This window comes from Ceratotherium simum, chromosome 7 (assembly GCF_057802395.1).
Source record: "Ceratotherium simum simum isolate JZ-2026a chromosome 7, ASM5780239v1, whole genome shotgun sequence".
In the NCBI taxonomy this organism is placed as follows: Eukaryota; Metazoa; Chordata; class Mammalia; order Perissodactyla; family Rhinocerotidae; genus Ceratotherium; species Ceratotherium simum.
This window is the reverse complement of record NC_141906.1, coordinates 4,021,667-4,048,366: the sequence shown is the minus strand read 5'-3', so window position 1 is coordinate 4,048,366 and position 26,700 is coordinate 4,021,667. Positions and strand designations below refer to the sequence as shown.

The 26,700-nt window shown below is 38.8% G+C and overlaps 1 protein-coding gene across 2 annotated transcripts in view; it reads left to right on the top strand.

Moving 5' to 3' along the window:
- The window catches only part of METTL15 (methyltransferase 15, mitochondrial 12S rRNA N4-cytidine), a 191,742-nt gene that overhangs the window by 129,554 nt on the left and 35,488 nt on the right, over positions 1-26,700 (top strand). For both annotated transcript variants that reach the window (XM_087433064.1, XM_004418549.3), the window contains exons 4-5: positions 12,361-12,552; positions 16,600-16,778. In XM_087433064.1, the coding sequence (XP_087289190.1) occupies positions 12,361-12,552; positions 16,600-16,778 (371 nt within the window). The remainder of the gene's footprint in view (positions 1-12,360; positions 12,553-16,599; positions 16,779-26,700) is intronic.

Genomic DNA, 26,700 nt, shown 5'->3' with positions numbered 1-26,700 from the left:
ACTTGTGAAGCCATGCTGTGGCGGTGTCCCATATAAAGTAGAGAAAGATGGGCACGAATCTTAGCCCAGGACCAATCTTCCTCAGCAAAAAGAGGAGGATTGGCATTGAATGTTAGCTCAGGGCTGATCTTCCTCACACACACACAAAAATAAAGTCCATTTTGATAACTCTGTTCTGTATCCTGTATGTCTATTTCTGTTATCTATTCCTTAAGGTTGATATTTGGTCTTATCTCTGGGCCTATCTCATAATTTTTTGATTTCACACATTGTTTTTGAAAAACTCATGGAGCTATTTTGAAAGTCTGAAAGACATCTTCCTCCAGATATCATTTACTGTTGCTTCTGACAGACAATTCATCTAAGACCATGTCACCTTAAAGCAATGTGGACTGAACTGATTGGAGACTGGATTTGAGTCTTTGTGTGGTGTATTTTTGGTTTACCCTTCCACTAGTTAGTTTTAGCCCTTTTGAGTCCCAACTGAAATTCTGGGGCTGTTACCTGGTCATAGCCACTTGGTAGATTCTAACTTCAGTCTTTGGCTCCCTCATCCTATGAGGCTGCCAGTTCTGCTTGGTTTCTTAGCCTCTCAACTTCCACTTGCAAATTAACAAAGGCCTTGGGGGGAAGAACCACTACACTTGGGCTGGCTTGTTTGCACTTCCCTTTTCTCTCTTCAAGTCGTAGCTACTTTTATGGCTCTCTGATCCCTTCAGACAGATCATTTTCATTATCTTATCCAGGGTTTCTAGGTTTTTTCAGTGGGAGGGTTGGTCTGATCAAGCTAAACTGCTGTAGACAAAAATAGAATAGAAGTCTTTGAATATATTGATTTTCATTTTCCCCTGAAATGTAAGCTCTGCAATCATTGGGATTTAATCCGTTTTATTTATTTGTATCACAGGTGCCTAGAACAGTGCCTGACATTTAGTAATTGCTCAGTAAATATTCATTTGTTGTTCGTTTTTGTAGCTGAGCACTAGACAGTCTAATTTCTGAGCTGACTATATTTGCAACTCATGTAGCCTTAGGACTAACTATTATATATTAGTGAGTGGAAAAGTGATGAGGCCTGCTAAACTGTTATTCCAGAACAGGAGAAGATTACTCCACTCAGTTAATTTTGAAAGAGTTACTGAGAGATAGAAATACAATTGCATTTTATCATTTTTAAAATGTACTTCATTCAAGTCAATATATGAGTTGCAAATGAATGACTAAATCAATTTTTTAAAAGTATTTCCTGAAAAGAAAGACAATCGTCAGTAAAGACATTGCTATCAAAGATCTTGAGCAAATTATGCACAACGAAGTAATGTCTTTTCATTCCATCTCTACAATATATGGAAATATTCTTTGAGCAAGGATATCTTTTAATAATATTTAAAAGTGATCATAATTAATATGAAAATCAGAATATCTTGGATGTATATAAAGAGCTCTGCAAAGAGCTTTATGTTACATGGTGAACATTAAAATATGAAAAAGTGAAGAGTTCTCAAACTCTAAGGGGAGCATGGTGAAATAGAAGGAGAGGTACAGCCCGATTGTGGCACATAAAAGAGGTTGGAGAACAATTCTCTGTAGTCAAAAGGTCACAGTCAGTGTGCCATGTGTTTGCTGTGTCTGGAGCAAAACCTTGCCATCGCTTCCAGCTCGCAAGGGCAGCACAGACTGTAAGAAGAGTATATAAGAGGAGAAAAGCAGCTTGGAGCAGAGGGAGAGAGGTAACGTTTATTGAGGGCCTTCCTATGCCTTGGCTTCTTAGTAGGTGTTCTCATGTACATTAATTAACATGCTCTTCACAGAAGCTCTGTGAGGTTGGAATTGCTCTGTCGTCCGCATAGTCCAAATGAGGAATTGAGTCTTGAGGAGATAAATAATTAGACAGTTAATGTCTGATTCAGTCTGACTCCAGAACTTGTTGAGATATTTCTGCCCTGCCAGGCTGCCTCAGAGGGAAAAAGCTTAAACACCATGAGATGCAGGGAACTGAAACTGGGGGAAATTAAACGACTGGTCCAATACTGCAGGGTTAATAAGTAGCAGAGCCAAGGTATAAACAAAAGCCTCACGATGCAGTCGCCTTCCACTCTACCACTGTTGTTTTAAGAAGAAATAAGCCATCTGTCTCCTCAGTGATTTATATACGTTTGTACATATATACCTTTCCATGTCATGTGCTCGTGTTCGTTTTTATATTCCTGTGTCCAGCATCTGGTAGCTAATCTGTTTTCAGCAGATATTTGAGTGCTGAATCTACAGACCTATAACCTATGTAGAGACGGCAAACTTTAGAAACAATTAAAGCATTTTAATAAAACACCAGACAAACTAGGTAGATGCGTGGATCGCGACACAGTCGTAATGGTGAGGAGTCAGAGGTAGGAGATGGTGCTGAGTAAACAGGAATTTGAGAGGTGTTACAGTGCAGTGGTTAAGAACATAGACTCTGAGCCGGCGGGACTGAGTTTACATTCTAATTCCACCGCTTCCCTCTGTCTGGCTTGGTAAGTGGCTTCACTCCCTGCATTTGTTCCTCCATCTGCAGCATGTGGGTGATCGTGTCACCCCTACAGGGCTATCACGGGGCTGAAATGATTCCATTGGTAGGAAGCGCTGCGGGTGGGGTCTGGCACAGAGAAAGTGCTCCACAAATGTTTGCTCACGTCTCAACTACACGTCTCTCCACTGTTTTGGCCTCCTCTGAATTCCTTGCTTGAGAGGCCTAATGAAATGGTAAAAGCAGTGATGGCCCCTGCTTTGTGCCTACAGACCAATAAAATTTACTGACTGGAAAATAGGTGGCACACTGGGATTTACATGGATTAATGCTGGTACTAATGTGAGGAGGCTTGGATCCACAGTAAGCAGACCTTCACCTGAGAAAAGCAATTTGGATTTTGCTCTTCTTAGCCTCTTATGGAAGTTATCACCTAGGTACGCCCCCAAATATACACACAAAATGAGAGATTAAGGTTTATGATGATGGGAACCCTGGATTCAGTTCCCTTTAAGTTCAATGAAACAAACTAAGTATCTGGGTACTTGGGCCGGCCCAGTGGCGTAATGGTTAAGTTCGTGCACTCCGCTTCAGCAACCCAGAGTTCACAGGTTCGGATCCTGGGCACGGACCTACGCACTGCTCATCAAGCCATGCTGTGTCAGGCATCCCACGTATAAAGTAGAGGAAGATGGGCGTGGATGTTAGCCCAGGGCCAATCTTCCTCAGCAAAAACAGGAGGATTGGCAACAGATGGTAGCTCAGGGCCAATCTTCCTCACCAAAAAAAAAAAAAAAAAGTATCTGGTACTGTTCCTGGCAGCTTCTTAAGACATGTTAGTTGTCTTCTGCTTTGCATTGCTCTGCTTGTCACTCTGGTCCATATGATCAGAGTTCTCTGCATATCCATCTGCTAGCTCAGTGTACCCTCACATCTCACTACAGGCTTCTTGATAATGGACTGAAGATGGCCTAGTCTATAGCTTAGATGACTTAACATCAAGTTGTCTTTGCTGCTGATCCTGACTTGGTGCCTTGATTTTAGTGACTGGGCCAGTTCTAATAAATTACATCTCTAATTTATTTTCTCATGCCTGCATGTCTCCCCGTATCCCTGTCTAGAACCTCAATTCTTTCACAACTAGATGATTTGTTCTTTTTAGGAAAAGTCTGGCCAACAATTAGAGCCCTCCTATTTGCTGCCACATTTACTTGATGCTAACATGACTAGGTCCCTACACATTGCTTTCTTAAAGACCCCCTACTACCACGTACTACCCCCTCCAAGATTATCATGTATTAGCCTTTGCCAGACCCTGGGCCACAGACTCCTGGTTGTTCTCTGCCCAGATTTGTATTTCTGGCACCAGAACCCAGCCCCTTAGTCTACCTCTGAATTCTAACATCAACCACCAACCACCACTGCATGTCTCTTGTTATGCCTTTAAGAAGAAGCTACCCTGTAACATAAAGGTTTCAATCGACAGAAGAGAATCTAGAAGATTAGAGGGAAAAAAGTTTGTTTTCTCCTTCCTACTTTTAATTTCACTCCTAAATACAAAGTGTGTGGTACATTGTTTGCAAAAATGCCCGCTATAATTCTTCTCTTCTATGTGTGAACCCCCTTGCAATGTGTCCTTACTGCTTTTTCTATCAAGAGGTGAAGTCTGGTTTTACAGCCCTTGAATCTGAACTGAGCTATGGACTTGCTTTGGCTAATGGGGTATTAGAAAATGGGGCATAATCAGAAACTAAAAAATAACCTCAGTACTCGGGGGGGTCCTACCTTGCTACTTTTGGAGCCAGACCACTCTGTGGAGAGACCTGATCATCTAGCCTGCTAAATGCTGGAAACACACGGTCCAGTCGCCCTCTCTGCTCCAGCAAACTTCCTGACATGTAAGTGAGGCTGTTTGGACCAATTAAGCCTTAGTCCACCCACTACCAGAGAATCACCCAGCTGTGTCCAGCCCAAACTGCCGACCACAGAATATGAGCTGACAAATCACTGATGTTTTAAGCTACTAAGTTTTGGGTATTTTGTCATACAGCAAAAGTTAAGTGATTCAGAGAGAATCAAGACCATCGTTATTAATCATTTTCATGGACCATTTTCATGTTTTTGTCAGTTGTGTGTGTCTGGATTCCACATTTGTGTACTTTGGTGAGGTTCGTTAACTATACTTGAGATTAGAAGCATGTAATGACTTAAAGCATTGATTAAGATGGAAGACTGTTACTACCTAACGCAATCTGCAGATTCAATGCAATCCCTATCGGAATCCCAAGGACATTCTTCACAGAAATAGAACAAAGAATACTAACATTCATATGGGGCAACAAAAGACCCCGGATAGCTAAAGCAACCCTGAAAAAGAAGAACAAAGCTGGAGGCCTCACAATCCCTGACTTCAAAACATACTACAAAGCGATAGTAATTAAAACAGCATGGTACTGGTACAAAAACAGACACACAGATCAATGGAACAGAATTGGAAGTCCAGAAATAAAACCTCATATCTACGGGCAGCTAATCTTTCACAAAGGAGCTAAGGACATACAGTGGAGAAAGGAAAGTCTCTTCAATAAATGGTGCTGGGAAAACTGGACAGCCACTTGCAAAAGAATGAAAGTAGACCATCTTCTTTCACCATACACAAAAATTAACTCAAAATAGATCAAAGACCTGAAGGTGAGACCTGAAACTATAAAACTCCTGGAGGAAAATATAGGTAGTACACTACTCGTCATCAGCCATAAAGTGATCCTTTTGAATTCCATGTCTACTCAGACAAGAGAAACAAAAGAAAAAATAAACAAGTAGGACTTCATCAGATTAAAGAGCTTCTATAAGACAAACAAAACCAGAATCAAGATGAACAGACAACCCACCAGCTGGGAGAGAATATTTGCAAAACATACATCCGACAAGGGATTAATCTCCATAATATATAAAGAACTCACACAACTGAATAACAAAAAAAACAAACAACTCAATCAAAAAATGGACAGAGAAAATGAACAGACACTTCTCCAAAGAAGATATACAGATGGCCAATAGGCACATGAAAAGATGCTCAACATCATTAATCATCAGGGAAATGCAAATAAAAACCACACCAAGATATCATCTTACACCCATTAGAATGGCTGTAATCACCAAGACAAAAAGCAACAAATGCTGGAGAGGCTGGGGAGAAATGGGAACCCTAATCCACTCCTGGTGGGAATGCAAACTGGTGCAGCCTTTATGGAAAACAGTATGGAGAGTCCTCAAAAAATTAAAAATAGAAATACCTTATGAGCCAGCTATCCCACTACGAGGTATCTACCCACCAAACCTGAAATCAACAATCCAAAGAGGCTTATGCACCACTATGTTCATCGCAGCATTGTTCACTATAGCCAAGACATGGAAGCAACCCAAGTGTCCCTCGACTGATGATTGGATAAAGAAGATGTGGTATATATATACCATGGACTACTACTCAGTCATTAAAAAAGACAAAATTGTCCCATTTGCAACAACATGGATAGACCTGGAGGGTATTATGTTAAGTGAAATAAGCCAGAAAGAGAAAGACAAACAGTGCATGATTTCACTCATATGTGGAGGATAAACCAACACACAGACAGATAGAACTGTTTGGTGGTTAGCAGGGGCTACGGGGGATGCACTTATATGGTGACTGATAAGCAATAATATACAACAAAAATTTCACAATAAAAAACAAAAAAAGATGGAGGAGTGTTAAATCCTAGGAGGATAAATATAATCGTGATGTTTTTCTTCCCTAACTTGTCCCAGAAAGAGTTAATCTCCAAATTCAAAGTTTTTTTTGAAAATTTTTGTTCTGACTTCACATTTTTTAAATTGCTTCACCAATAACCCAGTTTTTAAAAAAATCTGATTCTACACAAATAAGTCTTCTGTCCATGAAACGGAAAATTGTTTATCCCTGGGCAGCAAAAAGTACCTGTTTATAGCAAGCATTTTATAAGCCATGGGAATTTTGGGTTTCTAAAGCCAAGATGGATAAGTACTCACATTAGCTACAAGATGTTCAACCCTGTGAGTTGGATCCACTTTTATTATTTGTGGGATAATATATCCTTAACCCCTATCATTAGACTGTGTGCAGTTAGAAGAGTGATGAAGTTCCATGTTCAATCCTAAATCAGATACACAGTGAGTGGTAGCTACTCTCACATCCTCAGCCTCAATACATACTAGAGCACCTGAGTGCTTTATAATAAAACAGACCCATGTGCTCCAAGTGCAGATGACTTGCCAGAGTCAAGATTAACAATCATTATTGTAGTCAAAGAACCTCAGAAATGGCTTCCAGCAACCAAGCATTGTTGGCACTCTACTGCTAAGCGCCTTGGCTTTTCTGGTGGTTGGGTTGTAGATCCATTCTCATGTAGCATGTGCTTTGAGTCATAAGCAACATCTGCTTCATCCTGGGGAGCCTAGGGTGATGACACGATGATGTGAACAAATTGTGCATTTGTGGTTATGGCTAATTGTCCTGGTTTGGCTCTATTTTTGTGACCATCATGATCCTCCCTGGCCAATTCACACTTTTCTGTTACTTGTTTTATAAACTTGCAAAATACATATGCAAACATACTGAAAATTAAAATTTGAAAGAAAGAAGGAAGGAGGAGGGGAGGGAAGAGAGAGGATCTGAAAGAGAAAGGGAAAGAAGAAGGAAAGAAGAAAGAGAAAAGTGGACATGGGATCTGCCTGTCCAGGAAAATTAGCCTCAATGTAATTGCATATATGAAATTATGCCCCAGGGTCTGAAGTTAAGGCTGTTTTCAATAGATGGTCAGTAAACTTGGTGGATGGTTTCTTTAATTCTGAGAACAATCTAATTCTCTAAACATATAAGTGATACAGTGTCAAAAAACTCTAACTTAAACACATGATTTACTTTGTGGTGTGGCCTCATGGTTACTTTTTTACCTATATGATATTCTCATACTTGTATATCATTATGCTGAGTTTTATACCACAAGGATTACATTTTTGTTATTTACTCATAGTGAGGCATGAAACTGTATAAGTATTGTGTGTTGAACAGTTAATGTTTGAGGGCACCCAAGAGTGCAAACACTCCCTATAAGGTATTATTTTTATTTTACAAGTATATTAACTTCAAGCACGGTAATAGCTGTAATGCCTAAGGAATAAAGACTGGGCAATTGTGATGTTTTTTAGGCTTTTGCTGCAGTGTAAAGAAGATTTCTGTGGTTAAAGATAATACCTGGATCCTAAAAGGGTTGTAGAAAATGTGTAGAGCAGAAATTGTACTTAGAAAATAACAAAACAAAACTGAACAAGTACAGTGTGGAGGAAGCAGCCTTAGCAGCGGTGTCCACGAAAAAGTGTCCAGGGTATCGGGTCATGTAAGTCAGCAGTGTGCAATAAATTCTACAACCGCTTTGATCTTGAGCTGTGTCACTATAATAACTAGAGCAAGAGAGGCAAGAATTTACTTTATTCTGTGCTGATCATTATGGAATTCAGATCTAGTGACACAGGCAGACTGTGTCCTTAGACATTCAGAAAAGAGTAACTAGTGTGGTGAAAGATATTTTGTATGGAGACTAGCAGAAGAAACAAGCTGTATGACTTAGAGAAAGGAAGACTTGAGGAACATGATAGCTCTAATAGTTATGATGGTTTCCATTGCCAGTAAAAGAAAAACCAGTTCACACTGGTTTTAAATAACAAAGGCTATTTATGGGCTCATATAACTCAAGAGTTCAGAGACAAGGTGGATTTTAGGCGAGGCTCAATCTAGTGACCTGATTAATCTTTCTACTTTGCCTTCTACGGTTTTGGCCCAAACTGGCTGCCACCCTCTCCCTTCTTTGGATCCAGACATCTGCTGGCAATAATCAGAGTTATGTGCTGCTTTCATATCAAGTGAGAGTCGGAAAAACCTTTTTCCTTGAGTAGCTCATGGGAAGAAAGAATTTTCTTTCCCAACTCCCTAGGAAATATCTCTTTATCTCATTGGCCAGAGTTGTGACACATGCAAATCTCTGAACAAATTACCTCATGGGTCATGAGGATGGGGTATGCAAATTAGCTTAGCTAATCAGAAATCTACCTTTTGAGCTGAGACATTATATCTGTTAGGATTCTCAAGAGAAACAGAACCAGTGGGAGACGTACATACATACATACTTGTGCACGCGCGCATGCGCGCACACACACACACACATAAAGAGATTTATTTCAAGGAATTGGCTCACATGATTGTGAGGACTGGCAAGTCTGAAACCGTAGGGCAGGCCAGCAGGCTGGAAACTCGGAGAGGAGCTGATATTGCAGTCTTGGGGCAGAATTTCTTCTTCCTCTGGGAAACCTCGGTTTTTGTTCTTTAAGCCTTTCAGCTGATTGGATGAGGCCTACCCGCATTACTGAAGGTAATATCCTTTACTTAAATTGAGCTGATTGTAATGTTAACTGCATCTACAAAATACCTTTACAGCAATACCTAGATTAGTGTTTGATTAAATAACTGGGTCTATAGCCTAGCCCAGTTGACACACAAACCATCATAGATAGGATCAGTTTCTCTCAAAACACATGGCTGAAGTTTTGTGCACCTGTTGGAATAGAGAGATTGGCAACTAAGAGGCAGCCAACAAATATCCCTGACAATAATTACTAGTAGATATGTAGAAAGCTGTGGGGTGATAGATTTTCAATTGTTTTATATGGACTGATAGCAGAGATAACAGTTAGAGAAATGATGAGGGGGCCGGCCCTGTGGCTTGGCGGTTAAGTGTGCGCGCTCCGCTACTGGCAGCCTGGGTTCGGATCCGGGCGCGCACCGACACACTGCTTCTCCGGCCATGCTGAGGCCGTGTCCCACATACAGCAACTAGAAGGATGTGCAGCTACGACGTACAACTATCTACTGGGGGGCTGTGGGGGAAAAAAAAAAGGAGGAGGATTGGCAATGGATGTTAGCTCAGAGCCGGTCTTCCTCAGCAAAAAGAGGAGGATTAGCATGGATATTAGCTCAGGGCTGATCTTCCTCACAAAAAAAAAAAAAAAAGAAATAATGAGGAAACAGCTATCAACTTAACTAAAAAAGAAGTGGCTAAAAAAAGAGTAGTGAGTTCTTATGGGAAATGTTCAAACATGAGCTAGATGACTGGTGTAAGGCCTAAAATTAAAGCCCAATATTGTGTGGTGTTGGCCTCTGGGGAAACTGGGAGAGTCTCGAATGCCTAACCACAAGTTCTTCTCCCCACTGTGGTCCCACAGATAAGGTTCTTCAGTCAAAGGACCCTCCTTATCAAAGGGATCAGGCACAATATCTACTTATGCCTGAGTAGCAGGTTTCAGTTCCCTGCCTGCTCATGGTATTACTCAAATAAGCCAATCACATCCTCTCATGGGAACCAACAGCACTCCACCCTCTTGATACCACAAAACCTGCTTCCCACAGCCTCTGGTTGTCCACTCTGTCCTGAGTATACCCCCCATGTAGCCACACATGGCATGTAGTGTGCTCCTGCCCTGTGAGTATATGTAACTGATAAACTCCTGTCAATCTCACCTGTCCAGTGTCAAGTGTCCTGTGTTCAGCCATTTCCATAATCCTAGAATGGGAATCCCTCCCACACCAATGGCGTGAATGGGAGGTGATTAAAACAATGACTCTCCTCCCCGGCCCCCAGCAGTGATGGTGGAGAGGGAAAAGATTCAAACATCAGTTAAATAATTGGAATAAATGATTTATGAGTTGCCTTCTAATCCCAAGATTCTATTATTTTTATGTTTTCAATGCTAGTATTAGCATTCATTTTATATTTTCCAAATACAGACATAGCAATTTGTTTATCTTTCTACTGTTAGCACTCATCAGGTTGTTTTTCAAACTATTTATTTATACATCTCTTCCTCTCAGCTCAAAGCTCAGACAGCCATGCTTTATTAATCTTTATGTACCTCCGAATAACATAATGCCTGACGCATAGCAGATAATTCAATGAATATTTGGTGAGTGGATCTGAAAATCACTTTCTCCATCAGAATTTGAGAAAACATTACCAGTGAGCTGTGAAGTTCTCCTTAAACAAATAAATATAAGTAAAAACCATAAATATGAATTCCCCAACACTGCTGAAATCCACACTCACTCTACCCACCTGTAGACGGAGGGAATGAGGTCTTGGGAGTATTGCCCCATTTTTCTCTTCTCATTCCCCTTCCAAAATGCCTGCCAGTTGCCCTAAGGCTTCTGAAGAACCCTGAAGGCAGCATCTTACTTTGTGTAGGAAGAAGAATTAGTATAGCTGTAAGGTAATCCCAACTCCTTGCCTGTCTGTTGATTCTGAATGATCCATTCACTTCAAAATCCCTGCTGAGAGCTAAAACATTGCCTCTGCAAGAAGGCATTTATTTTAGGCGTAGTTTCATACTTCAAGTGTGCAGCTGCACAGCAGCCCTATCCTAAATTATGGGAAAAATATGGAGAAAGCTAAAATGGTTGGCTTGAAGATGTTTGACATGTCTTTCTTTCTGTGATTTCTGTTTTATTACTTATTGTATTTAAATTGGCTTACTCATTAAATTTATTCTTTTGTTTCCAGTTTTATTGAGATAAATGACATACAGCACTGTATAAGGTGTACAGCATAATGAATTCACTTAACATGTATTGTGAAATGATTACCACAATGTTTGGTTAACATCCATCATCTCATATAGATACAAAAAGAAGGAAAAGAAAAAACATGTTTTTTTCTTTGTGATGAGAACTCTTAGGATTCACTCTCTTAACAACTTTCATGTATACTATATAGCGGTGTTAACTACAATCATCGTGTTGTACGTTACATCCCTAGTACTTATTTATCTTATTTATCTGGAAGGTTGTACCTTTTGACCACCTTCCTCCAATTCCCCTTTCCCCATCCCCTGCCTCTGGTACCCACAAATCTGAAATCTTTTCCTGTGAGTTTGGTTTTCTCTCTCTATTTTTTTTAAATTCCACATATATGTTACATCATACAGTATTTGTCTTTCTCTGTCTGACTTACTTCACTTAACATAATGCCCTCAAGGTCCATCCATGTTTTCGAAAATGGCAAGACTTCCTTCTCTTTTTTTTTAGCTAAATAATATTCCATTGTATATATACCATAACTTCTTTATCCATTCATCCATTGATGGACACTTAGGTTGTTTCCATGTCTTGGCTATTGTAAATAATGCTGGTATGAACATGGGGGTGCAGATATCTCTTTAACATAGTGTTTTCATTTCCTTTGGATATATTCCCATAAGTGGAATTGCTGGATCATATGGTAGTTCTATTTTTTATTTTTTGAGGAACCTCCATACTGTTTTCCATAATGGCTGTACCAATTTACAATCCCACCAACAGGTCACAGAATTCTCTTTTCTGCACATCCTTGCCAGCATTTTTAATCTCTAAATTTATTCTTTTGATGGAATGGCATATGCTCCTTTTCCCGACCCACAGACTTAAGAATTTTTTTTAAGAAAAAATGAAAGACCTGGTCTGACAAAGGAATTTTTATAATATATTAGAATTGTATACGTTCACAAAGGTATAAAATAGTGTTTATTAGCAAGAGCAGAATTACATTAAATCACCTCTGGTGTTGAAACCAAAGATGTAGAGTTTGCATGTCCACATGTCTGTATGTAGCACTAAGCATGTGGTCGGCACTTAGTAAGTGTGTATTGGTTGAATAATATAATAATAGGATGTGCTCCCTACCATTGATTATAGACCTTAAGAAAGACTTTAATATAACAGAAGTGTTTTCTCCATCTCCTGGGTTTATTCACAGTAAACAGATTCGAGCCATGCTGGGCCAATTCAGCCAGGCAGAAGACTTATTAATGAAAGCTGGAGTGGAGCCAGGGACTTTGGATGGAGTTCTTTTGGATCTTGGGTGTTCTTCCATGCAACTTGATGCTCCTGAAAGAGGTTTTTCCCTTCGGAAGGACGGCCCCTTGGACATGAGAATGGATGGTGGCAGGTGAGTATTGATAAAGCATTTCTTCTCACAACAAGAAATCAATTTTTCCAAAACACTCTGAATTTAATTTCCTTTTAAGACTGCCGAATTCCTATTACACGCCCACACCTAACACTATGCATACATAATAAATCAGTTTTGTTTGCTACTCATTATAGATTTTACAGTTTCTCTAGATTGGGGATTCTAAAAAAAAAAAAAAAAACAATCACTGCTGTCTTTATACAAAATAGGGAAGAAGATAACTTTCATACTGATTATCTTTTTTATGGATACAATGTGAGATTTTAAAGTACTAACAAAGTTGATAAATATGATCTGAAACGATGGTTCCGTTTTTATGTAGACCCAACTCTGCCTCTTGTGAGAAGTAAAAGGAACTATATTTCATGCATATTCTTTTGAACGCTGCATAAAAGGCAAGATCCTAGAGATCAGCGATTGTGTGTTTTGTCCTGTCTCTTGTACAGTCACTTGGGTTCAATCTTCTTGAGACAAACTACAATTTATGATACTATGTCAAACACAGTACTATGCATAGACAGCTTTACACCGCCTCTTCATTCCTCACCATCCTGAAAATACTAGTGTTTGTTCTCCATTGTTCAAATAAGAACATATATATTAAATAACACAAAGTGGGTCACATTCTAGGAAAGTATAGGATAATTTCTTTTACATCTAAGTTGATTTTAAAAGTTTAGATTATCACTTGTTTCTATGCCCAACACTGGCCCAGGAACTGAACAGCCTGTACCTGCAAATCTTAACCATGCTTTTCTCCCTCATTTCATGCCCCCAATTCCCTGCCACCCCACCAAATTATGTATCATGGCCTTACCTTTGGGGAGCTTATTCTCTAGGAACGTTAGACTTTCTCATATATAAATAAGCAAACCATTCTGTTACTAATCTGCAATTCTAGACTTGCATAGACATTTCTACTGAAACAAATAGGTTTTCCAAAATTTCTTCCAGTCTATTAGAAGAACCTATATATAAGAAATTTAATGTCCAGTTTAAGGCAACAAATTAACATGGAGTTGACTTTGACTTCTTTCCCACAAACTGCTTTGTCCCATGGTAATTATTCACATGTAGCCTTTTCCCCATGTTTTGATATGACCTGTTAACTTGGATTGTGACCCATTCTTGTTGGAACATTTTTGTTCTGAGTCTTATACCTTCTTTTGCACAAGTTGTCATTCATAGAATGAAAAATGTGATCATAAAAGAAAATAATAAAAATCCTTTAAAAACCAGTGACTAATAGTAAAGGTCAAATATCTCCTCATGTTTGGAGATTGAAGTTGTTGTGCTGAGGTAATAAAATGTCAAGCAAATTTCTGCTGTTCCTCTGTCTTGCTGAGGAGGATGCCTTCTGAAATACCATGAACAAAGCTTCCAGCTCATGGTAGTAAATCCCTATAGTGTTAATGTAAAGACTTATCAGCAAATTGTGGTCTGTGAATCAGAGTTCTGAGGTTCTCACCTAAGAACTTGAAAATAAGATTGCCCTTGAGAATTAAACTCTAAGTCAATACATAATGGATGAGATTAGAGATGAGCAGATATATCTTAAAAAGCAGGATGGCTTCCAGGTGGATAGCATAGACTGTAACCTAATCAAAGATTCTAACAGCTCTGAAGAAAGAATGTGGTATTCAGAAAGGAGGAGTTGGTTCTCATGAATTCATAGAAAAAGGAGAGTCAGAGACACAAATATGTGCAATGCTGATCCAAGTGGTGTTATGGGGAGAGGGAGTCGAAGCCAAAAGACATGACTGGTCAGATCCTGGAGGCTGATATATCCTTGTGATGAAGATGGATCCAAGAGGCTTTCTTAACCTGTTGCCATTTAACACTGGAATCTTATAGCATAGTTTCCTCTGTGCTATCCCAATTTCAACGACAGCTTTCAGATTATAAGGTTACCATGTGGCAAAAGAAGTTCACAGCTTCAAGGACTTGCGGGTCTAGCTCTGTTGTCAGTTGTATTCTTCACTAGAAGGTAAAAATAAATTGCCACTTACATTAATATTTTCTTTCTCTTGAGAATGTAGTCACTGTAAATCAGTGGTCTCTGGAGGACTGACAAGATTTCTTAACTGTTAAGTTGGGGGCCAGATTTTGTGTCTTCTTCACTATATGAATGTCTATTCTGAAGCCTCCTAGCAGCCTGCCTGCTTTCCAGAGTGTTGCCGCTTTTGCCTTGTAGCACTATAGAAACTTCTAGACTGCTATGCAAAGTAACGTGAGAGTAAAATAAAATTGTGCCTATTATCTACTTATAGGTACAATTGCTGTTTTAATTTTCTTACTCAGAAGTCGAAAAGTATTACAAAAAACTGCTAAGTACATCCTTGCTAATCTTAAAATTGTCCTGGTGGAACTGGACTATATCCTATGGAGTCTGAATTTACCATTATTAACAAGGTTCATTCTAATGCTCAGTGATTTGGGCAGTTGAATTCACAACTAGGTAAGATCTAGCAGGGATTTTGTCAATTAGGCCAAGAATAACGATTGGCAAATCTAGGAATGGGCCAGATCTAAGGGACATTGGCATTCATTGAGCTTCTCTGTGCCAGGCATTATACTGTATTTTACAGTTACACGCACCCTTAATTTTCCCAACAGTTCTGTGAGGTAAGCATTGTTACTTTTATTTCACAAGTTAGAAACTGAGGCTCCACTAGGTTAAAAATCTTACCCAATATGAGTAGAAATTCCAGGATTCTCATCTAGCTCCATCTGACTCTAAAGACCAAATCTTTATCCTTAAAGCTATTATTGAAGGAGCAAAGCCTATTGAGATGGAAACGGGGCTACCTTATAGGATATTCATTGGTCTGGGGGTGCCATGGCAGCCAGAAATAAAACAAGAATTGCAGGGTCTGGAAAGCAAGGTGTAACACAGAAAGAGAAAGAGAGCGAGAGAGAGAGAGAGAGAGATGGAAGTCATGGCAAAATAGAGGACAAGCAAAGGGCAACAACAAAATTTTCTCTTGGAGGCACTAGGCATGTTAACAGGTGCAGTGTAGTATTTTTAAGGACAGATTCAGGTGTTTCTTGGCAACCCCCCTCTGGTTTGATCCTCAGGTCTTAAAGCTATCATATCCTTGTTGCTTTACGTCCTCACAATATGGTACCAACAATCAATCCAACATATTAACTACAAGAGTAGTAACTGTACTATTAGCAAAGCTATCCTTCTAATAAGTAAGGTCTCAGTTAGCTCATCACTTAGAATTCCTTGACCCATTTCCCTAAAGTAAGGTAAACTGGAATGATCTGACAGAGTGAACGCTATTTCTTGCTATTATGATTTATTCTGTTTGGTCAGAAGTTGGTATTTCTTTTTCCTTCACCTGAAATTACCATCTAGACTTGTTTAGTACAATTTGTTGATTACCAAGTTTTACCCCATGGTGACTTTTGTCGTGGGTGTATAAGCCGATATTGTTAAACATTTGAAATAATATACATTATTAACATTAAGATTGTTCTAGTTTTTGTGAGGAAAACTGACCAGCAGTCTCTTCGTCTATAGACTTCCTAAGTTCAATCTGTGCCCCCATATAAGCAGTTGGTTCCTTTACAGTCTTAGATTTAGTTAAGTTCTTGAGATCTAGGCTTATTTAAATATCAGTCACTAAGCCTGGTATCTTCTATACTGAAAAACAAGTTTAAGCAGTAAATTTTGAACAAACTAAATCCAAACATTTTCCATTATTTTAGTTTAGGGGAAATCTGCATGAGTAATAATAACTTCTTTGTGAATTAAAGGTTAATAAAATATTTTAACTTCCTGCTGCCCTTGGCCTTGATGAATGTCACACACAGTCCCCACTTGCCATAATGATGGGTATTTGAAATGGAAAATCTATTTCGCTCGTGTAGGATTTCAGTCTCTGACTTTAAAAACCTCAGCCGCTCTCCTAGACTATGTGTGCATGCCTGACTTTGTGTCACAGCACTCTGAAGTTTCACCTCTTGTCAATGAAAACTGACGTCAGTGAACTAATTGGCTCTTCTTGTGCGTAGGTACCCTGACATGCCCACCGCAGCTGATGTTGTGAACGCTCTAGATCAACAGGCACTTGCATCTATCCTGAGAACATACGGGGAGGAGAAGCATGCCAAGAAAATCGCTTCAGCAATCGTTCAGGCACGCAGCATCTACCCCATCACCAGAACCCAGCAGCTTGCCAGCATCGTCGCAGGTACCCTCATTAATTCTGAACAGTGTCTGAGAGGGAAAAAAAAAAAAATATATATATATATATATTAATTCCCCAAACTCCCAGAGGGATTCATTTGTACTTGAAATCATGCAGGATGGAATCTTGCCTATACTTCTCTCACGCCAGCTTTCTTTTGGTTTGCAAGCTTCCTCCCTCGAACACCTCTCCCCCACACACAATTTTTAAAAAATATACTGTAGTTTACTGATTAGTTTAATAATAGATTTTTTTTTTTTGCATGAGGTGATTTATCATTTGTGCCTACCAATGTGACATGTGGAATCACAAGAGCAGAAGAATTTCTTGATCCATCACAGTGGTTGATAAGCATCCTGTATGAGGGCTGACATTACCTCTCTTCTGAGTTTCACATTTCTGCATTTTAATATTTTGGGCAAAAGGAGAATTACATTGCCCAATTGCTAAAATAAAATCCAGTGACTCATCCATCTATTCTAAACAACCAGCCAACAAAGGGTATGTGATGTGTAGGTTACTCTGCTTTGTGAATGCTAACTCAATCAGCTGAGGGACTTGTTGAAACATTTCTGTTCTGCTGCTCACTCCCATAAACCTCCTGAACCCAAGTCTAGCTGGGAGGCACTTTGTTATAGCCTTTCTGTTTGAAGCCAAAGTTGTTTCATAGCTGTGTTTCATGATGAAAGTTTTCCACGGCAAAAATACAACTCCTGCAGTTATTTAACAGAATTCCAATGGTAAATTCTTCATCTTGTTGGACCATCTGAAACCCTACATCATTTTTATTTACCAAATGTATTTAGATTTCTTTTCAGTGGTTCCTATTGAGTTACTTAAGTAGCTAAAGAAGTAGAAAAAGGAATATTTGTGTAGCTTATAAAAAGAACCTAATATTGGTTGCCTCTATCTTAACATTATCCATAGTTTAGGGAATAAAACTTAATTATAAATTTGCTCAGATCAAGATTTAGAGATCATATGGCAATTGTTTTATGACATATTTTAGTAAGACTATATTTTACTTTGTTATGATAATAAAACATAAAGAGTTGACTAAGTCTTTAATTTTTTTTTGTTTTATTTTTTAATTTTTTATTGATGTTTTAATAGTTTTTAACATTGTGAAATTTTGGGTTGTACATTTTTGTTTGTCCATCACCATATATATGACTCCCTTCACCCCTTGTGCCAACCCCCCACCCCCCACCCCCATTGCTCCTGGTAACCACAGTACAGTTTTCTCTGTCCATGTGTCGGTTTATATTCCACATATGACTGAGATCTTACAGTGTTTGTCTTTCTCCTTCTGGCTTACTTCACTTAACATAATACCCTCGAGGCCCATCCATGTTGTTGCAAATGGGACGATTTTGTCTTTTTTTATGGCTGAGTAGTATTCCATTGTATATATATACCACATTTTCTTGATCCAGTCGTCAGTCAAGGGACACTTAGGTTGCTTCCACTTCTTGGCTATGGTGAATAATGCTGCAATGAACATAGGGGTGCATAAGCCTCTTTGGATTGTTGATTTCAGGTTCGTTGGATAGATTCCCAGTAGTGGGATGGCTGGATCATAGGGCATCTCTATTTTTAATTCTTTGAGGAGTCTGCGTACCGTTTTCCATAGAGGCTGCACCAGTTTGCATTCCCACCAGCTGTGTATGAGGGTTCCTGTTTCTCCACATCCTCTCCAACATGTGTTATTTTTTGTCTTGGTGATTATAGCCATTCTAATGAGCATGAGGTGATATCTTAGCATTGTTTTGATTTGCATTTCCCTGATGATTAATGATGTTGAACATCTTTTCATGTGCCTATTGGCCATCTGTATATCTTCTTTGGAGAAGTGTCTGTTCGTTTCCTCTGCCCATTTTTTGATCGGGTTGTTTGTTTTTTTGTTGTTCAATTGTGTGAGTTCTTTATATATTATGGAGATCAACCCCTTGTCAGATGTATGTTTTGCAAATATTCTCTCCCAGCTGGTGGGTTGTCTGTTCATCTTGATTCTGGTTTTGTCTGTCTTATAGAAGCTCTTTAATCTGATACAGTCCCACTTGTTTATTTTTTCTTTAGTTTCCCTAGTCTGGGTAGGCATGTCATCCGAAAAGATTCCTTTATGACCAATGTCAAATAGTGTGTTGCCTATATTTTCTTCTATGAGTTTTATAGTTTCAGGTCTCACATTCAGGTCTTTGATCCATTTTGAGTTAATTTTTGTGAATGGCGATAGCAGATGGTCCACTTTCATTCTTTTGCATGTGGCTGTCCAGTGTTCCCAACACTATTTATTGAAGAGACTTTCCTTTCTCCATTGTATGTTCTTGGCTCTTTTGTCGAAAATTAGCTGTCCGTATATGTGTGGTTTTATTTCTGGGCTTTCAATTCTGTTCCATTGATCTGTGTGTCTGTTTTTGTACCAGTACCATGCTGTTTTGATTACTATTGCTTTGTAGTATGTTTTGAAGTCAGGGATTGTGATGCCTCCTGCTTTGTTCCTTTTTCTTAGGATTGCTTTAGCTATTTGGGGCCTTTTGTTGCCCCATATAAATTTTAGTATTCTTTTTTCTATTTCCGTGAAGAATGTCATTGGGATTCTGATTGGGATTGCATTGAATCTGTAGATTGCTTTAGGTAATATAGACATTTTAACTATGTTTATTCTTCCAATCCACATGCATGGGATATCTTTCCATTTCTTTATGTCATCCTCGATTTCTTTCAATAATGTCTTGTAGTTCTCATTGTATAGGTCATTCACTTTCTTGGTAAGATTTATTCCTAGGTATTTTATTCTTTTTGATGCAATTGTAAATGGTATTATCTTTTTGAGCTCTCTTTCTGTTAATTCATCATTAGCATACATAAATGCAACTGATTTTTGTAGCTTGATTTTGTACCCTGCAACTTTGTTGTAGTTGTTGATTATTTCTAATAGTTTTCCAATGGATTCTTTAGGGTTTTCTGTATATAAAATCATGTCATCTGCACATAGTGAAAGTTTCACTTCTTTGTTACCTATTTGGATTCCTTTTATTCCTTTTTCTTGCCTAATTGCTCTGGCCAAAACCTCCAGTACTATGTTGAACAGGAGTGGTGAGAGTGGGCAGCCCTGCCTCGTTCCTGTTCTCAGAGGAATGGCTTTCAGTCTTTCCCCATTGAGTATGATGTTGGCTGTGGGTTTGTCATAAATAGGCTTTATTATGTTGAGATACTTTCCTTCTATTCCCATTTTGTTGAGAGTTTTTATCATAAATGGATGTTGTATCTTGTCAAATGCCTTCTCTGCATCTATTGAGATGACCATGTGGTTTTTATTCTTTGTTTTGTTGATGTGATGTATCACGTTGATTGATTTGCGGATGTTGAACCATCCCTGAGTCCCTGGTATAAATCCCACTTGATCATGGTGTATGATCTTTTTAATGTATTGCTGTATTCGGTTTGCCAATATTTTGTTGAGGATTTTTGCATCTATGTTCATCAGCGATATTGGCCTGTAATTTTCTTTCTTTGTATTGTCTTTGTCTGGCTTTGGTATCAGGGTGATGTTGGCCTCATAGAATGATTTAGGAAGTGTTCCATCTTCCTCTATTTTTTGAAATAGTTTGAGAAGGATGGGTATTAAATCTTCTTTGAATGTTTGGTAAAATTCACCGGAGAAGCCATCTGGTCCTGGACTTTTATTTTTTGGGAGGTTTTTGATTACTATTTCAATCTCTTTACTTATGATTGGTCTATTCAGATTCTCCATTTCTTCTTGGTTCAGTTTTGGGAGGTTGTATGAGTCTAAGAATTTATCCATTTCTTCTAGATTGTCCAATTTGTTGGCATATAATTTCTCATAGTATTCTCTTATAATCCTCTGTATTTCCGTGGTATCCATTGTAATTTCTCCTCTTTCATTTCTAATTTTATTTACTTGAGCCTTTCTCTTTTTTTCTTAGTAAGCCTGGCTAAGGGTTTGTCGATTTTGTTTATCTTCTCAAAGAACCAACTCTTTGTTTCATTAATCCTTTCTACTGTTTTTTTGGTCTAAATTTCATTTATTTCTGCTCTGATTTTTACTATTTCTCTCATGCTGACTTTGGGCTTTGTTTGTTCTTCTTTTTCTAGTTCTGTTAGGTGTAATTTAAGGTTGCTTATTTGGGCTTTTTCTTGTTTGTTAAGGTGGGTTTGTATCACTATGAGTTTCCCTCTCAGGATCACTTTTGCTGCATCCTATATGTTTTGGTATGGCATATTTTCATTTTCATTTGTTTCCAGATAGTTTTTGATTTCTCCTTTAATTTCATCAATGATCCATTGGTTGTTCAGTAGCATGTTGTTTAATCTCCACATTTTTGTCACTTTCCCAGTTTTTTTATCATGGTTCATTTCCAGTTTCTTAGCATTATGGTCTGAAAAGATGCTTGTTATGATTTCAATCTTCTTAAATTTATTGAGGCTTGCTTTGTTTCCCACCATATGGTCTATCCTTGAGAATGTTCCGTGCACGCTTGAGAAGAATGTGTAGTCAGCTGTTTTTGGATGGAGTGCTCTGTATATGTCTACTAGGTCCATCTTGTACAGTTTTTCATTTAAGTCTACTATTTCTTTGTTGACTTTTTGTCTGGATGATCTATCCATTGATGTAAGTGGGGTATTAAGATCCCCTACTATTATTGTGTTGTTGTTAATGTCTCCTTTTAGGTTTGTTAATAGTTGCTTTATGTACATTAGTGCTCCTATGTTGGGTGCATATATATTTATAAGTGATATATCTTCTTGGTGGAGTGTCCCTTTTATCATTATATGTTTCCCTTCTTTGTCTTTCTTAACCTGTTTTATCTTGAAGTCTACTTTATCTGATATGAGTATGGCAACACCTGCTTTCATTTGTTTGCCATTAGCTTGGAGTATTGTCTTCCATCCTTTCACTCTGAGCCTGTGCTTATCTTTAGTGCTGAGATCTGTTTCCTGGAGGCAGCATTTTGTTGGGTCTTGCTTTTTAAACCATCCTGCCACTCTGTATCTTTTGATTGGAGAGTTCAATCCATTTACATTTAGGGTAATTATTGATATATGAGGGCTTAATGTTGCTGTTTTGTCACTTATTTTCTGGTTCTTTTGCATTTCCTTTGTTTCTTGTCCCATTTGTTTCAGACTGCCAATTCAGTTTGGTTGTTCTGTGTTATGACTCTTCTAGTTTTCTCTTTCTTTATCATATGTGATTTTGTTTTGATTATTTGTTTAGTGGTTGCCTTGAGGTTTGTGTAAAAAATCTTGTGTATGAGATAGTCAGTTATCTGATGGCCTCCTATTTCCTTATACTAAGTCAATTCAATCGCTTTCCTCTTCCCCTTCTAAGTCATTCTTGTTATACCTTATTCTATCTTGTGTTGTGGCTGTGTGTTTACAGTGATGAGGTTAAATTTATTTTTGGTGAATTCCTTCCTTTGATCTTTGATTTTAGTATTTAAGTGGTTGCTAACCTATTCTGGTAAAGATCTACTATTTTTCTGAGTTTATCTACCTATTTTTCTCCTTGCTCCAAGCTTTGTATTCCCTTTCTCTTCTTTTTTTCAGGCCTGAGGGCCTTCTTGAGTATTTCTTGTAGTGGGGGTCTCATGGCCATGAACTCCCTTAGCTTTTGTTTATCTGGGAGAGTTATTATTTCTCCATCATATTTGAAGGATATTTTTGCTGGATAGAGTATTCTTAGCTGAAAGTTTTTGTCTTTCAGTATTTTGAATATATCATTCCAGTCTCTCCTAGCCTGTAAAGTTTCTGTTGAGAAATCCGCTGAGAGCCTGATGGGAGTTCCTTTGCACATTATTTTTTGTTTTTGTCTAGCTGCCCTTAACATTGTTTCTTTGTCATTGACTCTGGCTAGCCTTACCACTAGGTGTTGTGGAGAGGACCTTTGTCTGTTAATATATTTAGGTGACCTGTTGGCTTCGCTTACTGGTATTTCCTGCTCCTTCCCCAGATTTGGGAAATTCTCAGCTATTATTTCCTTGAATAGGTTCTCTGTTCCTCTTTCCCTCACTTCTCCCTCAGGAATACCTATAATTCTTATGTTACATTTCCTAATAGAGTCAGATATTTCTCAGAGACTTTCCTCATTTCTTTTTAGTCTTAGTTCTCTCTCCTCCTCCATCTGGAGTATATCTGTATTCCTATCCTCTATAATGCTAATTCTTTCCTCCATATTGTCAGCTCTGTTCTTTAAAGATTCCAGATTCTCCTTTATCTCCTCCATTGTGTTCTTCATCTCCATCAGCACTGACTGGTTTTTCTTTATGATTTCAATCTCTTGTGTGAAGAAACTCCTAATCTCATTGAACTGTTTCCCTGTGTTGTCTCGTACTTCGTTGAGTGTTTTTATGATAGCTATTTTGAAATCTCTGTCATGTAGGTTATGGATTTCTGTGTCTTCAGGGTTGGTTTCTGGGTGCTTGTCATTTTCCTTCTGGTCTGGTGATTTCATGTATCTTTGCATTGTGGTTCCTGTGTTGGCTTTGTTTTTCCTCATCCTGGAAATCTCTGGTTGCAATTTCCACCCGCCACCACTGTGTGGTGGTAAAGGGCTGTGTAATCTGAGGCCCCTGTGCTCTGCCACGGTTTTTCACTTTGATCCGCAGGTCAGTTGCTTGGTCTGGTCTGGTCAGGTGAGCTGCAAGGTCCGCTTTTTTTGGCCCCTGGGTCCCTGGCGTGGGAGGCTTCTCGTTCTCCCCTCGTTATCCGCTCTCTGGGGTGCTCAGATGTTGATGGTATCCTGTAGCAGTTCTGAGTCCTCTGTGTGGGAGTTTCCCACTGGCTGAGAGAGCCCGAAGAGCTACGATTTCCCCACAGAGGGCTGCCCCTCCCCCCTCTCTGGGAGCCACACAGACCGGGATCGCTGATCTGATGGGGAGGGAGAGGAGTTCTCCTTACCTCTCCTCACTTCCTCCCGGGGCCCAGCACGTTCCACTCTCAGATGTGCGGCAGTGTGGATCTTTCCGATCTTGCTTTTCACTGTCTGGGATTCCGTTGTTGGTCTGTGACTGTTCCTTTTGTTGTATCTTATCCAGGGAAGAGTTCACGAGAAAGCTCACTCCGCCATGATGCTCTCCTATCCTAAGTCTTTAATTTTTTAAGCTGCATTCCTTAAGGCCCTTCTGACTTACCACTGATATTCCATTAGTCAAGAAAGAAGAAAATTGTTGTGGGTTATAGGAGCACAGAGTATTCCATGGTATTTTTTCTCAAAAAGAGTTTATACCAGCTGAGATTAAACTCACCCTCTGTGTTGAGTCCTTTTTTCTCTTCCCACTCCATACTCACTAACATGTCTCCACCTTATCGCTTCTGTCATTCTTTAGCTAGCTATGTGTATTGTTCTGTGTCTCCCACATTGGAAAGAAGAGCAGTGAGAAGTCACGTTTTTTCTTTTTTAAGAAAATCCAGAATTTTCTGGTGCTGAAAATGAGGACTCTGGGCTAGAGGGCATCCTAGAGATTATCAGGTCAAAAAACCTCATCTGATAACTGATGAAACTGAGGCTCAGAGAGGGCCAGGAGTTTCTTCAAGGGTACAGCCTAGTTAATGGCAACGTCGATGCGAATCTAGAATTTGGAAGCTCATAAATTTGAGGCATAATTGGGAATTAAGTTAATTTTTCTGTCTCAGGATCCTACTCTGCAAACTTGGGAAAGTAACACTGTGGTATTAGATAGAAATCGTGTGAAGATGTGGAATAGGAACAAGTTAAGTATTTTCAGAAAGCTCGTGGTGTGAAAAATATATTAGGGCTATGACTAATGATATAGTAAAAGTGAAAATATTCATATATGTGTAGGTAAAACCCCATTTTAGCAAATGCCATTAAAATAAGATTGAGTTCTCTGTGAGTCTATTTTTATGGCTCAAATCAGCCCATAATAATATAACTTTATTGATGATAATATAATTCTTTGGAAAAGGGAAAAACAAAAAATCGGTTTCCATTTTGTGCTCATTTATTCAAAAAATGTTTTGGGAGAGGCTGCTACATACCAGGCATTGTACTGAGAACTGAAGGCAGAATGTGAGGGAATCTGAAGAGCCTCCGTGTTCACACAGCTTACAGACAAATAAGGGCCTGAATAAAAACGTGGTGCAGTAAACCTCTACTTGTAGTGGAAACCCTTGTATTGATTGTAGTCTAAAGTTAGGATTGTGTGGCTAATAGAAAAAGTTGATGCAAGTGGAGGGTTGTAGAACCTCTGCATTGCAGTATAAATATGGACATACCTGGGTCCTAACTGCAGTTCCACAAAGTCCAGTCTTACATCACCCACACCCATGGCATCTCTTCTATAAGTTCTGATTTCATTTTTATTAAAATTAAGTAAGAATTCAAAGGTACTTACAAAGCAATCTGAATGAGCATATTTTCTAGATTTTCGTTATTTTTCAGTCTTTTATGATTACCTCACCCACATCTAATTTGATTGCATTTTTTACGTGACTCACTTTTAGCAGGAGTTTCCAAAGTCTCCAACTTATTTTTCATGGAAATAGCATCTGTCTTTCCTTTTCGCATTCATATTTCACCAGTTTTGGTAATATTTGATTAAATTATGTAATGGCAATAGGGAGTGCTCTGGGCTGTAAGCATACAGCTCTTTTGGTGGGAGCAGGACTCTATAGGATGCTAGCGCGTCGAATACTACCCTGAGACAATTCATTTGACAGAGAAAGGGATTAATCTGTGAAGTGTATTAAATAGAAGTCTCTTAAGAGACCTACTTCATAAAGGAAATACAGGAGCAATAGAGGGCCCAGGAAGGTCTCTGTATTAGATTCCTGCAGCTGCTGTAACCAAGTACCACACAGTTGGCAGCTTAAAACAACAAAAATTTATTCTGTCACAGTTCTGGAGGCTAGAAGTCCAAGTCAAGGTGTCAGCAGGGCTCCAGGGGAGAATGCTTCCTTGACTGTTGCTAGTCTGGTGGTTGCCAGCAGTCCTTGGTGTTCCTTGGCTTGCAGATGCATCACTAAGTCCTTGCCTCCATTGCCACATGGCTTTCTCCCTGTGCGTCTGTCTTTGTGTCCAAATTTCCTCTTATGGTAAGGACACCAGTCATATTGGATTCATGGCCAACCCTAACCCAGTAAGTCTGCGTCTCAACTTGATTACATCTGCAAAGACCCTATTTCCAAATAAAGTCACATTCACAGTTTCCAGGTAGGCATGAACTTTGGGGGACACTATCCAACCTAGCACAGTTCCTAAGCAATATCTTTATTTAACAAACATGTATTTTGTCAGGCTATAATATGCAGCGACTATATTTGAATGTCTTTTCTTGTTCTAATAAGTTCATACTAAATATATTCAAGATTATCAGGTACTATGGGAAATATGCCACGGTTTGTGACACATAGTAAAACCCATATATTGAGGGAAATATAAATCGCTTCTTTTGCTTTCAAAAAGCTATAATCCATTAGGACAAGGAAGACCACTGCACTTGTAATCACAATATACTTAGTAGAATTATACAGTAATTCAAGTGATTAGCTTAATTTGTAAAACCTAAAGCCTGGTGCCTTTTGCTGCTACAAATAAGTACAGTTCCAGTACTCTTCCATATCATGGGCACTCCAGAGGATAGGTTCAAGCCTCCGAGTTGGAGCAGAACACTTACAACTACCATGAATTACTTTGAAAATTCCAAAAACAACCTGTAGAACTGTTCATACCCTCTATTTGAACTAACAGCCAGAAATTTTAGTGTAAATATCTAACACATATACGTGTTATATACAGTTTCCTCCAAACATAATTTATAAATTACAGTTCACATTTTGTTAAGCATAATTTCTATTCCAATGCAGTAATAGCTGAAGAATTAGATTCATGAAATCTAAGAATTGAAAATGGCCTGAGAGACTCATCTAACCCAGAACTAGA